The 13,969-nt window shown below is 40.4% G+C and overlaps 1 protein-coding gene across 4 annotated transcripts in view; it reads right to left on the reverse strand.

Moving 5' to 3' along the window:
• Positions 1–399: 399 nt before the first annotated feature.
• add1 (adducin 1 (alpha)) overlaps positions 400–13,969 on the reverse strand; it is a 28,277-nt gene continuing 14,707 nt past the window's right edge. The window contains exons 10-18 of one of the 4 annotated variants that reach the window (XM_087843767.1): positions 13,615–13,965; positions 10,500–10,595; positions 10,300–10,392; positions 9,921–9,938; positions 8,837–8,923; positions 7,725–7,881; positions 6,638–6,991; positions 5,586–5,675; positions 400–2,646 (exon numbers count right to left, since the gene is read on the reverse strand). In XM_087843767.1, coding sequence (XP_087699893.1) covers positions 2,372–2,646; positions 5,586–5,675; positions 6,638–6,991; positions 7,725–7,881; positions 8,837–8,923; positions 9,921–9,938; positions 10,300–10,392; positions 10,500–10,595; positions 13,615–13,965 — 1,521 coding nt within the window. In that variant the 3' untranslated portion in view covers positions 400–2,371. The remainder of the gene's footprint in view (positions 2,647–5,585; positions 5,676–6,637; positions 6,992–7,724; positions 7,882–8,836; positions 8,924–9,920; positions 9,939–10,299; positions 10,393–10,499; positions 10,596–13,614; positions 13,966–13,969) is intronic. The other 3 variants (XM_006789027.3, XM_087843766.1, XM_006789026.3) reach the window with 3 other exon arrangements.

Raw genomic sequence — 13,969 nt, forward strand, 5'->3', positions numbered from 1 at the left:
AGCGAGAATTTAGTAAAATTCTAATTCTTAAATGCAACTTCAGCACCACGGTCAGAGACAGATCGGCTGTTTCAGCAAACTGGAGATAATTCTGTTTCCCAAACGGAGAAAACATAAACAAGCAATAGTGCCTGTCTTAATATGACCTCTCTCAGCAGGCTTTCAGAAAACTAACACTATCTAAAAAGTCTGGACTACTGCTGAAGACCACTTCTAAGAAAATACTACGAGAAAGTCTTAAATGGGTGGCAGCAAAAGAGAAACTATATTTCTTCTGACTTACCTTGACAAACCCAGTTTATTACTGCATACTTAAAAAAGGGTTGTCGAGTTCCTTGCAGGTGACTTCTACATCATCTACCATGAAATTCCCTGTAAATGACCACTATAACACAAAAGTGATTTTAATGGTAGTGTTTTTATTCATGGTTGTAGAAAGGAGGCAAATAACCATGACAAATAAGCAGTGAAGTGTTAAGTGTGTGGATGTTATGATGATGAGATATTTAAACTATAAGCAGTTCAGACTGAGGATACAAATCAGCAAAATTAAGCAATTTATAAAAAACAAAAAAACAAAAAACAAAAGAATATGGTACACTCAAAGGACTACAGGGGGCTTTGTTGTTATCGGACACTAAAATTAGTGTGCCATATCTAAAGGGGGTAGTTATAGTGATGCACTCTTGTCATGCAGTCCTTCAGGAGTTCTCAGCTTATACGTTCAGCAGTGTAAGTAAAGCACCTGTGATGCCTTTTGGCTCCTCGTGGGTTAAAACAAGATGGAGAAACAAGTCGAGCAAAGCATGGAATAGGCCTTGATATTAATGCCCTGCAACCTCAAGCGCAACTCACTTCCAATCTTCAGATTACATCAGGTTGACAAGAATGGAAGCGCGTCTCCAGTGAACTTTTTGTTTTGTGCAACTGGAAACAGGTGAAGGTATTCAGGGACAAAGTAGGTTTGAGCAGCGTGACGTTTTACACGAAGAGGTCCAGACAGGCTTCATAAAAGCCATTCATAAGTTCTGTAACAACTGCATCTATGACTGACTATTTCAAAGTGTTGTCTGAGTTCATTAAAAAAAGGAAAGAGAAAAAGAAAAAAAGGGAGGCTCACAGTGTGCTCACAGGAAGTAATCATGGCTCAATCTATTCTGGGAGTGAAATAAGACAGTTTATGCAGAATAAAGTTTGGAATTTTGCACATTATGTAGTATTGAGACTTTATACAGAGGTAAATGCAAAAAGCAAAAAAAAAATAATAATAATAATAACTAAAAATTAAAGCCAAGCTTAGGAAGAAAAAAATATGGAAACCACAAACTGAGATTTATTTTTACACATTCCTTCATACTTATGCCAGTAGCAAATACATTACATCAACCCTTAGAATAATCATTAAGCGCAATGCCTGCCCACATTTCCTGACTCACACACCGCTGTGAACTATACTCACACTAAAGCTTCAGAAAAAACACCATCTGCAGATTTGCAAGCACCTCAGATGGATATTTTAATGGTGCTTGTCTGTGAAATATTCGAATAAAATTCCACTTGAAAAAAAATAAAATAAAAATACAAATCAGTAGAAATCAAAATTGAGAGAAAGCACTTTACAACTACCTAACCAGGTGGGTATTTAGAGTGTTTAAAAACAGAAGCAAAACCAACATCCAGGTGTGTTTAATATCGAATGCACTGATTGGTTTAAATAATAAAAAAAAGAAATATGGACAATTTTTTTCACGAGCACATCCTCTACTGAAGTGTCGCTCTCTTCCCCTGCCAACATGCAATTACATGGACGCACGGCTTCAGGGATGCGATTAGTGCTGTGCAATTTGTAGTTCACACTGTCAGAGTTTCAAACCAATTAAATGAGAGGGTATGAGCTTCTCTGTCTGCATTCAATGTTTTCTTGTTTTGCTTTTGCTGAAAGACACTTATATATTTCGATACAATCCCAATACATTCTAGTGGTTACAGTGGTTTAGTAGCAATCTAAAAAAAAAAAAAAAAAACAACCTCACATTACGTATGTGGGCCTGTAGTAAGAGACATGCATAAAAGGCCAGATGGAGTGGACGAGACAAAATGCAACACTCACTCGCAACTAAAAGCCGCTACTAATTAAAAACCTTATGCATTTCATTTTTTACATTGTATACAAAATTGGCACACACAAGGGAAAATAGGTTAATAAGCCAGCGGCAAATTATATATTTTTTAGAAAAGTAATGGCGTGTAACTGTGGCCTGCCTGAAACTTGACGGTGTAATGATATCAGACAAAAAGCAGAGACAAAAAAAAGAAGAAAGAAAAAAAGAGACAGGAGCCAGCAGTGAGGACCGATCCAACATTCTTCAATCTAGGACTCAGACTTTTTTTTGTTTTTCTTTAGGAAGGAAGGAGTGCGAAACTTCTTTTTCTTTTTGGAGGGGGACTTGCTGGGAGACTCGTCACCCTCCTGGTCGCCGGCGTCAGCGGCTTCCTCCCCCTCGGCTGTGTCGGCAGTGGCGGGGGTGGAGTCTTCGGCAGGAAGCGCTGGAGCATCTGAAGGGTCATCGGGTGTTAAATCTGGAAGGGTCTGTCTCAGGGTGGCTGCGTCACTCTCATCCTTAAAGGTTTGTTCTGGCAAGGACTCTGGTGGAGGGGCAGATGGAGAGAGTTAGTGGTCTCAGGGGACAAACTAATGGAGCTGCACTGCTGAGCGGCATTACTACAACTGGGTAAGCTGCAAAATCCATGCGATTTTCTATTTTAGATGCATCCACCTTTCTCTGCAGTCCACACAGTCATTTATTTATGTGACATAATAAAACCATCCCAAACACTGACTTAAGGTTCTTTAGTCTAAGAAAGCTTCAGTGACCACAAGTCTAACACTTGCGCAGGCAATACTCACACTACATTTAAAGAAAAAAAAATACTAATAATCCACTACTTCAACTTTGTAGCTTTTTACAGAGCAAAACCTCAACCAAGATGCACTGAACACAGCTCTCATTGGGAATTCTTCTCCCTCCGTTTACTTTCATTTCCATCACTTTGACAGGCCTGAGCGAGCACTCTGCATTCTTTCTTTTACCTTCATTTAAACAGGGAAATCTTAATGAGGGCAGTTCCCTTGTTCATTTGTACCCTGTGTACAAACAAAACAAAATGAAATACAACAGAGCACGCATAAATCAGAGAAACGTCCACAACGCAAAGATTAAATTTTTTTTAAAGTGTATTTTAGTGTATTTTTCAGGGGAAGGGAAATTAATTCAACACTGCATCAGCTCTCAAAAAGTAGTAAGCATCAACAGGAGCCACCAGTATGTACAGTATTAATCAAGCTGCTGGGAAGGGAATAAGATGTTTGCATACTTGTTGGCAAAGATCCCGTTTAATTTCTAAATACTAAACTTGTCCATATAAGCATCATGAGAGGCTTATGTGAGGGGTTTTTTTTGCCAATAGGAAGCTTGTTTATGAGACTCCAAAAGTTGATTCTGTTCATCTGGACGTACTCATCCTCACACACTCATCCAAGTGACTTCTTGTCACTTGGATGAGTGACGAAACGTTTCTCCCAGAAAATGCTACGTCCAGATGAACAGAATCAACTTTTGGAGATTTATTTTCCTGGATGATTGAGAATGCATCAAGACCTTGTTTATGAGAGTGCCTTAAAACTCCAAGTCAGTACTGACTTTGCAAGGTTTTTCTAGTGACCTGAACTAATTCTCGTCTTTTAAAAAACCAAACAAACAAACTAAAAAAAACACTCCCAGCAAAACAAGAAAAAGATAAGATAAGAAAAGAAAAAAAAAGTGCTGCATCATAAAAGTTCTGCTTCAAGGGTCAGTGGCACAAACAGCATCCTAAAAGTATTGCTGCAAGCTCGCACTTTGGAGTCAGCGATATGACAACTGGATTTTCATTATTTTTTAAAAACCGTTTGCATGCAACAGTGACTACTGCAAAACAAGACTCGAGAAAACAGCAGCGCATTTCGGTTTTCGCATATCTTCATGTCTGTCAGTATACAGATAAGGCCGAACAACACAGACAGATAAAAATGGAGACCAAGCACCACCACACAGCCAAGCTTTTGGCTTCAACCAGCTAAACCAACAGCAAGTTTGCTCAGAAAGCCACAAGAGAAATAAAGCACTCGTGTACCTGGTAAAGGACTCGTCTGGAAGACAAACGACATTCAAAAGATATTTTCAAAACATTACCTGAGTTTTTTCCCCCAGAACAGAAACATACAGTGTCATATAACAGTTACAGAAATGTGCTAATGTGCAAGAGAGGTTTGATAGCGAATAGTCGACAGGAAGAAAAGAGGTTAATGTGACAGTGAAAGTACGGTGTGAGGTTTACTTCAGGAACATCCTCCACTTACTCCACTAGAATCAAGGATCTTGCAATTTTTTTTGTGAATGTCATTCTTTTTTCATTCATTCATTTTTCTTGGCATGAACTTGAAACACTAATTATGAGTGAGGAGCTCTGAAATAACCCATCAACCCCTGAGAAAGAGATTCAGAGGAGTCTAAACTGTCTGATCAGTCACACACCCCGACAAAAAGGGGTTAGTTTAGATCACAGAACACTGCTCTGCTACTGAAGCCATGCAAAGAGCAGGAAAGGGAAAAAAACAGGGTCGATGCTCACACACAGGCGTGGAGGGTGACGGGTTAATTATGAAGGTGTGGAGGAGGTGGAACAGTACATACTTACTATGGTAACAGGTACTCTTTTGAATTTCCATCTCCTGATTGTAATCGCAGCCACAAAAAAAGAAAAAAGCACAAGTAGAAACAAATGTCTATGCAGATCAAACCACAGGCATGTGTTAAATTAAAAAAGGGAAATCAAAAATGAAGGTTAAAAAAAAACATAAAATATTTATATATATCAGAAGATTAACAAAAATAAAGAATGGTTGGAAACCATTCTTCATAGACCCCAAGTAGATGGAGAATGGAAGTGAAGGGGGAACAGGAGATACTGTACAGAGAGACACATGTTATGCAACAACATTTCTGGTATTAGATTACACCTGCAATCAAAGCTAGATACCCGTTTACCCCTTAAGATGACTTCAACTGAAATTGCTCAATGTAAAAAAATAACTTCCTGTTTTTAGAGGTCAGTTCCAGTATCATTAGGAATGATACCACTGACATGGGTGTAATCCAATAGTAATAAAGACCAAGAGGAAAAAAATACATAAAAGAGTCTGTCCTCTGTCCCAAAAGCTGATAATCAGGCTCTTTTTATTATCAGCATTTCCAAACTCTTTCCTGAACTTTCAGCAGATTATCAGCCCTGAAAATATTCCTTATGAAATAAACAAAACCTCTTGGCCTGTTATTACAGAAATTAAAGCACAACACTTATAGTAGTATTATTAAAGACCACAGCAACAACAAACTCAAGAGACAGACAAGCAGGTGGATAGGCAGGAGCCTCTGCATTCCCGCTGTAGACCCTAGAAACACCCAAACCTTCCAGCCACAGAACCGGAGAAACCCATGCTGAACCAGGTAGGAAATAAGTGAGCCAAGTATGGCAGGCTAACTTACCTTCCTCTGCTCTGATTGGGGTGCTGGGTGGTGTGGATGTGGGTTTGGGGTCTTTGGGCTCGTTCTCAGACTCTACAAGCTGCCCTGGATCTGGAAGAAAGGCGAGTAGTCATTAAACACTTAAATAGCCATTACCTCAGATTATAAGGTTATCAGTAGTTATCATTGTTTTAGGAGTTTTTTTGCCTAAATATACAGTTAAAAGCCACATTTTTATGTCAATGAGTCATTCTGTGCCAACACCCACATAATGCAACACAAAAGGAGAGGGGAGATAACACACACACACAAAAAAAAAAAACTAAACAAAATAAACAAAAGCTGTAAGCTTTAATCAAGAAAGCACTGCAAACCTACTGATACAGACACCACTAAATCAACCTTAAAAACATCCCCAGAACCTGATTCAAATCAAGGTTTGATGGAAATTAGTCAGATGCACAGAAGGGAGAGCCGACACCACCAGAGATGTATCCAAGACAAGTTAGCAGGAAGAGAATGACCATTGTTCTCCACACAGGTGATACTCTGATTGGATGATTGAGCTCAGATGCAGCTTCATCAAGAGTTAATTCTACAGAGCAAAAATTTATACATAAATAAAACTAAATAACATTTTTTGCATTTGAGGAGTGAGAACCCTGAAAGGAAAAAAGAAGCCAGAAGGTTTGAATGTTAAAAATGAACTTTACTCTAAGCATCCTATCTCCTCAGCCCCTCGTCCAATCAAACTGCGGAAAGGTATCTGATCTGCCAACGCTCTGATGCCTTTCGACAAAACATGAGAGAGAGGGGATTTGTGGGGAAAAAAATAATCAAGCAAAGGCTTCAGAGATTAGACTGTGGGTATGGAGGGTGCTTGCACATGGTAAAACACTTGCAGCAGACTCCAAACCCTCAGAAGAAGGAGAGAACACAGCAGGCGGGGAATTCCCAGTGTCCCAGTGCAGTGGTATATAGTAAGATGGGCCAGGGCTGAGCAGGGGAGGTGGGAAGTGGAAGGCCAGAGTTTAGGCAAGACTCCACTTTATCTGCTGTACATGGAGCCTGACCTGCCTTAGCTGCATCTACCACCGAGGGCTCCTTGCTGAGGGCTCGCAGCACAGCACAGTGGAAGTCCTTATGTGGAGAATCTGGGGCTGAAAAAACCTCGTCTGCAGTCGAAAAAACATCGTCTGCCACTGTTCCTGCAGAGTCTGCTCCGCTCTGAGATGGCTCAGCTCCGCCGACAGAAGAGGAGCCGTGCTCAGAGGCTGGTGTGGCAGCTGTAGGCTGGGCTTTCTCTAAGCTGGAGGAGTCAGCTGCAGACGGTGGAGGTGGTGAGGCTCGACCCATCTGTGCCGTTTGAGGCGCCGGGCTGGGTACAGCAGAGGCTGATCCCCCCCTACTCATGGATCGACCCTGCACTGTGAATCCGTGTGAATGTGGGTGTGTGTGTGGAGAGATAACATCACAGTATGGCAAGTATGAAGTTTATTCTGTAGGATTTTTTTTTAAATAATAAGCTGATTTTAAACGTACTTCAAGTCTTATTGTTTACATTTTTTCCCCAATCATGTTTATGAGGTCATGAAAGCTCAGATATTTTCTGTGACGTTATTTACTCTGTAAACCACAAATAGGAAAATTATTGATTTGCCCCAATTATAACAAATCTCTTGAGGAAGGTCAAGTAAGTGGGACTATAGAAGAGGGGAGCTGTGAAATGCTGTTTTTCCCCTCCTTAAGACGCATAGTTATCAAGTCTGATTTTATCGCTAAGAAAACAAATTTCTCAACTCTTTAAGATTTTCCCCCGAGACAGGATCTCCATTTATTGTCCATTTGTTTATTTTTTTTACTTTTTGATGGACATACGAGTGACGCCAGTCTAAATTTTACTGTACCTGTATAATGAAAATGACATTGCGGGTGAAATTCAAAATAATTAGCAACGGACAAAATACTAAACTCCAGCCCACAAACTGATGGGTAATGACATGGTGATTGCAGCCATCTTTGATATACAGTTTATGTTATGTTATGAATGTTTAGATACGAACAGGTAAAGCAAACTTCCAATACATGTTTATGATACTTTAAGACAAAACTTATAGGTGGCAACTTTTTAAAATGATTTCATGTTGCTTTGCTCTTCACCTTCACCTCCTTTCTGTTTAAGCTCCACCTCCCTGCGGTACTCCTCCAGCTCCTGGTCGGTGAGTTTGGTGAAGGGGTTGGGCCCCTGCTTGCTGACGATTACCTTGGGCTGATACTCCTTTTCGATGATTGCCTTGGATGCAGTCACCAGTTCACCCTTCAGAACACAGAGAAGGGGAGGAGAAGGGAAAGCACAATCAGCAGATCAAAAAAATAAATAAAATCCACGTACTGTAAACTATAAATGGCATTTTATATGTAGAAATTTATGTATTTCTGTAGTTGTTCTTTACAAACAAAATGTAGTCTGAAGTGTGAATATTAGATAAGGCAGAAACACAATATTAGCATTATCAGCCATGAATTCATAAATGTAAGGCAGAAGTAAAAGTTAGGAAGTTTCCTCATTAAAAACTGCACAAAAGAGGGAAAACTCCAAAACAAAACACATAAGAAAAGAGAAGCCTTTGGTATTCTTTTAAGACTTAATTAGCTTTGATATAGCAAAGCACTGAAGAGTCCAGTTCAAGCAGTCCAAGCCAACAGCGTAACAGAATAGTTACAGAGCAAATATTCATAACCTTTGTGCACTCACAATAACCTTTTATTTCACATAAAAGCATATCTGGGCCTTGCACACATAGCCCGCCCACCCATTGTAAGTATGTGCCATTTGCTTACACAGAGGATGGATGTGCATGAGTTAAGATAGCTGTGACATATAGGGGGTGTGGGGAATTCACAGCACAGACCACTACAATACACAACTTGAGATGAATATTACTGTAAGTCAGTTGTTTATATATCACACAATTTGTTATACATGCAGTAAAATTCATTCAATGTTACTGGATCTAAGCACTTTTCACTGCTCCTCTTGGGTTAAAAACAAAAGTCTGAAAAAATATCCATCGTTCAGAGTCAGCAGGGTGTACTGAACATGAAGTATCCTTACCAACAACAAAATTGTCAGTTGAAGAAAACCAGTCACAACATTCAAAGACCCCTGTAATCTCTCACTAAACTATCACTCATTAGTCCCAGATATCTGCCTATCTGCTGTCTCACAGGTCGAATAATGGTGTGAAAAAAGTGATTGGAGCAGTGAGTACCTTTCTAATAGATTTAGCAGGACTATAGGAGCCCTCGGACACATCAAGGCCATCAATAGTGTCTGTACAGTCAGACAGAGGGGCGTCCTGCAATAGTAAACCCAGTGAGGGGAGGAGAGGCAAAACCCAGCTCTAACACTAGAACATTCAGATTAACACTGGTCCAGGCAGCCACGAAGGTGCGCAAATATTCACAAATCTTTCACACACACAAGCACAAAGGGGGAAAGACTGATTATATCTCATTTCAGTACAAAAGTTAAGTTGTATAGTATTGTGTTGTGTTTAAAGGTGTTCAAATACGGGATCTCACAAAGTCAACTCTGGTGGGCATAGCTTTAAAAAAGGAGGCCCAAAGAGCATAAACTGATTTAAAATAACCCAACATTGTTGTATTCATTTACTATGAATTCATAATAATACTTCAGTTATCGTTGCGTTTAATGACTTTCCACCTCTGCATTCACACCATTCCATACAAACATATATTGGAAATACATGCAAAGAGAGATGGTTCCACAAATAGTCATAGGGTTATGAAAAGGCTTGCAGTGACTGAACAAAGAGCCAGAAACATGCACTGTAAAGGCAAACTTTCCACACAAGGGGGTGCTACACAGTACAAAACAGCAGTTAATCAGCAGTTATGCACTGGTAAAGTTTTAAATTACCCCCTATAGCTTTATTATCTTAATCCAAAAACGATTAAGAGCTCTGTTTTACCAGAGCTATTAACTGAGCTAAAAACCAACGCTGGACAGGAAGGAGGAGCCATGCATACAAACGGCAGGGGGAAACATTTTAGGATGTTCCCACTGCTTTGCTTTGTCCCTCACTCATGCACTTAAAAAAACAAAACAAAACAAAAAAACCTATTATTTGACTATAACATGAAAATCATTTTAGCATTGTAAGAGACCAGCTTGCAAATGTTGTGTAAGGTAACAACCACTACTCTGCTACAAACAAAATAAATATTAAAAGCAAATTAAAACAAAGGAAAGACAATGTATGAATATGGACACAGCCTGAGCTGGCAGGTTTGGAGAGGAGAATGAGGTTGCCTCTCTCACTTACTACTCACCTGCCAGATTGACACTCTCTGTGATCAAAGAATAATTAAAGTTAAAGTCACCCCATGCTCTGGTAAACACAATGGATGACATATTTTTGTTCTTTGTAGTTATTCTGTCATAAATCTGATTTTAGTAGCAACCATGTCTTTCGTTAGAGTTCACAGTGGCCAGTACAGCTTCATGCACAATATTCACACATTGCAGCCTCTTGGTTTAGGAGGGAAACTCCTGACCTGGACAGAATGTAGAAGATTTTGTTTTAACTGAGCCAATCTCAATAGAAGACACTAACAGACACAAATCAAGCTAGTTCAACAGTGCACATTCATCTCCAGGTCAGGAGAGTTGTAGCTGTGAGGTGTTTCAGTGCTCAGTTCTCACACTGACCTGGTTAAAGGAGCGTTCGACCACAGTGCTGGCACACAGAACCTGAGACTGGGGCCCTGCTGTCTTTATGTCCTGCAGGTTCTGCTCCCGGATCTACAAACAAAAATATTCAACTCATAAAAAGGACAATAAAAGTATCCTGTTAAATATGCTCCTAGAAGGACGAAACACTTAAAGCAAACAGGAGAAAGCTGCGATACCTTATTCCTCATTTCCAGGACTTCCTTTGGGTTGGTGTTCAGTGGGATGAACTGATTGACTGCAGCAGCCTGGCGGAGCCCATCTTCCTTTGTCCACTGTAAACACCGGATAAAGAGTTAAAACCAGCTAAAACCAGACACATGAAATGACATGACAAACCCAAGCACAAAAATATAATCAGACAATACTATGCAGGCTTCACAAAACAAGAATCATGCTCAACTGAAACTGACAAAACTGGATGAGTGTAAAGTGGTCTGAATGTGGGAAAAAAGTGAACCAATGATGATGAGGCGCCTTTTCCACTTTAAATTCAGGGGACTCCTCTACACCACAACCAACATAATCTATCCAAGGCTACTTTATCAACGTATCATATAACAGGACTTTCCCAGTAATACAGAATGTTAACTGACGCTTCATTTCCACAGAATGACTAAACATACAATAAAGCGGTAGATTTTCATACCTGACGTTACTAGATTTCATACTAGAGATGAAATGTGACCAGGAAGCTTAAATCAGTTTGGAAATGATCATTAAGGTTAGTACTTAAGTGTCAAAAAATAAGGCCTGTGGGCCAGAACTGGCCTGAAAAATTGAGCCTTGACTCCTGAGGTTAAGGTCACTTAGCAGATACACCTATGGTATGAATTTCAAAAATCCTACTTTGCCTCATTTTCTAGTTATCACATTTATAAACTTGAGTGCTCACACCACCCACCAGGGCAACAACAACAGGGGTAATGATTTTGACATCCCTGTCTTAGATCAAGGAATAGTAGGTTGTTGGAAGGTAAATGTGAAATCAGAGCTGACTTTAAAGGATTTACAGCAAACACTGTGTTTAACATTATTTAGGTGAGTATAAACTCATCTGCCTTTGAGATAATAAATGACAAAATGTTTAAAAGTGCCTATACACAGATTTAAGCAGACCTAGCAGCTATAAGTTCATTGCAAATCATTTGTATAACACGGATCTAATACGCTTTGGTCCCTCCACTGCATTGTTTCCCCCTGCATCCTCCTCCTCGATGCAGTCACAAAATTAAGTTTTTGTTTGGACGACTCAACTTCATTTTCTTCTTTGGGATTCCAAGAAACATTTGGTTTTACTTTCATGTTGTGTTTGGGTTTGTATTTGTTTTTTTAATAACAAGTGACGTGTTGACCGGTGAGTCACATCACACTGCGTTCCTATGGGTTGCAGGTCACAGCAGCAGTCATCCTAGATTTCTGACTTTGTTATTTTTGCTATTTTTTGGTCACAAGACTGTCACTGTGCTCCACAGCAGCATCACTGGTGCTACAACCAACTTCTTACATCAACAAAAAAACCCTCAGTCATCATCATTGATATGCTATTTTAACTTAAAAACAAGAACTGAAAACATCACAGGATGGAGAAACATAAAGTGGTAAAAAAGGTAAGGCGTGGAGGGGAATAAGGAGCTGGGTGGGTGGTTAGTTGTGAGGGAGAAGTGAGACATGACAGGGTGGCTGGGTGGGTGACTAAGACGATGAGGCTGGCTTACGAAGCGAGAGTGGCAGTGAGGGGTGAGCTGGCATCACCAAAGTCATTTTCCAGGCTGATACACAACAACAAGGACGACAGAGATAAGAGAGAAATACACCCGAGGACACCCGCCCATGTTGGGACAAAGAAATCGAATGTCACAACACCACAGACTAAGAATATCTTACCCAGCTGAGGATCAAAGTGTTAGGTGTCTTGCTAAATAATGTGTTCCTCTTAATGTGAAGAAACAACCCATGGTTGTAACGCAAACCTGGTAATGCTCAGCATGATTGCAGGGAAAACCCATTTCCGCACCAAACTGAATGAGCAGCAGGTGAATACAGAAATCAAATCTTCAGCTTTCATGCAAAATGTTTTAATTCAACCTTTGAAAACTAGGCATGTGTAAGCATAAGCTCATGACTTCATTCCTGTGTTTGTTACAAGCTTGGCTGGTTAGCTGCCAAACTAGGAGATAGATGAGGAAGGGAATCTTGATGGAAGTAGCTGGATTGGGTTGGTTGAGTATGAGATGAACATGTAAACACGATATACTCACTGAGAAAGAGTCTCACAACACAACATTTCCTACTTTCCCAACAGGAGATAATTAATTCAAGGGTCAGGTCAAATTTCAAAAGTTTTAGTTCTTTCTTTCTTTTTTTTGAGCCTGCCCCAAACAGATCCACTCATGCAGGCCTTGAGGTGCTCAAAGCCACTTTGGAAATAAAACTGAAATCAGAAGATTAGAGAGAATATGAATAATAGGAGGAAACGCACAAATGCACAACTGGGAGCAGTTGCAAGTGTTTGAGAAAAATTTAAAAAAAAGGAGCAGGCTGCATAACTCTGTAGTGAAGTAAATCTGGAATAATCCAGTGTGTGTAAAGTATATTTAACCTGGAAAAATAAATACTCTCATCATGCCACCTTCCTTCTTTACTCTATAGTACGTCTATACAGATTCCTAAAGATTTTTGGTGAATAAAGCCTCAAAACTCAATAAACTTTTTTTTTCTTTTTTTTTTTTTTACTTCATTATCTTCTCACTCTTCTTTAAGCAACAAACGTCACGATGCACAGAGAACAGTTGTGTATTAAAGGATTGTGAACAATACTGTGGTCAGGAGCAACATCACCTGTTTGTGCCACATTCACCTGCCTACCTGCAGACTCATGCCACACCCCTGCTGCTCGCTCCTCTGGGAAAAACATCAACACCAACAATGCATTTCACTACTACACATGCAGTGGGGCATGCTGTGGGCAGCTGGCCGGGCATCATGAAGTATTAGGATACCAGAATAAGAGTAAAAATAGTCAAGACATAATCACAGCTGTGAGGTAAGCTGTGAGGTAAGTACAGAGACTGCAGTAGAAAGATGGATTACTGGAGCATTTAAGCAGTAAAAAGATAGATTGCACCGACTTGCATTTAAGCAGGCAAGCAGTTCTGTGAGAAAACGTGAAAAACTTGTAACATTCTTTTCATTTTCATTGTACTCAGACCCTCAGGATGCCGACCACCTACCCGTTACCACCAACAAGGTAGCTGTAAAATCTATACTATGAACAATAAGGTAGGCACAGACCAAGCAGTTGGTTATACAGCTTGGCACGCAGACACCGGACGAGAGAGACTGCAGCAAGGGTTTGACGTGATCATGTGTTATGTTCGTCCACACCTTAGGCTTCGACTTGGGGCTGCTGCCGTCGGCCCCGTCCTCAGAGGGCTCATCGGGGCGGCCGCTGGCATTTAGCCAGCGGGTCTTGTCGCGCTGGCCGCGCTGGAAGCTGTGTTTCAATGGGGAGCGAGCACCTGAGTCACTGTCCTCCCCATATGAGTAACCACCGTGGGCGGAGGAGGCCATCTCCCCATCACTGTACTTTTTACCTTTGTCTCGCAAGGCTGGGCAGCGGTAAGGATAGCCCGTTCTGTAGCCCTGG

The sequence above is a fragment of the Neolamprologus brichardi genome, chromosome 7 (genome assembly GCF_056152115.1).
Source record: "Neolamprologus brichardi isolate AB-2024 chromosome 7, ASM5615211v1, whole genome shotgun sequence".
Taxonomy (NCBI): Eukaryota; Metazoa; Chordata; class Actinopteri; order Cichliformes; family Cichlidae; genus Neolamprologus; species Neolamprologus brichardi.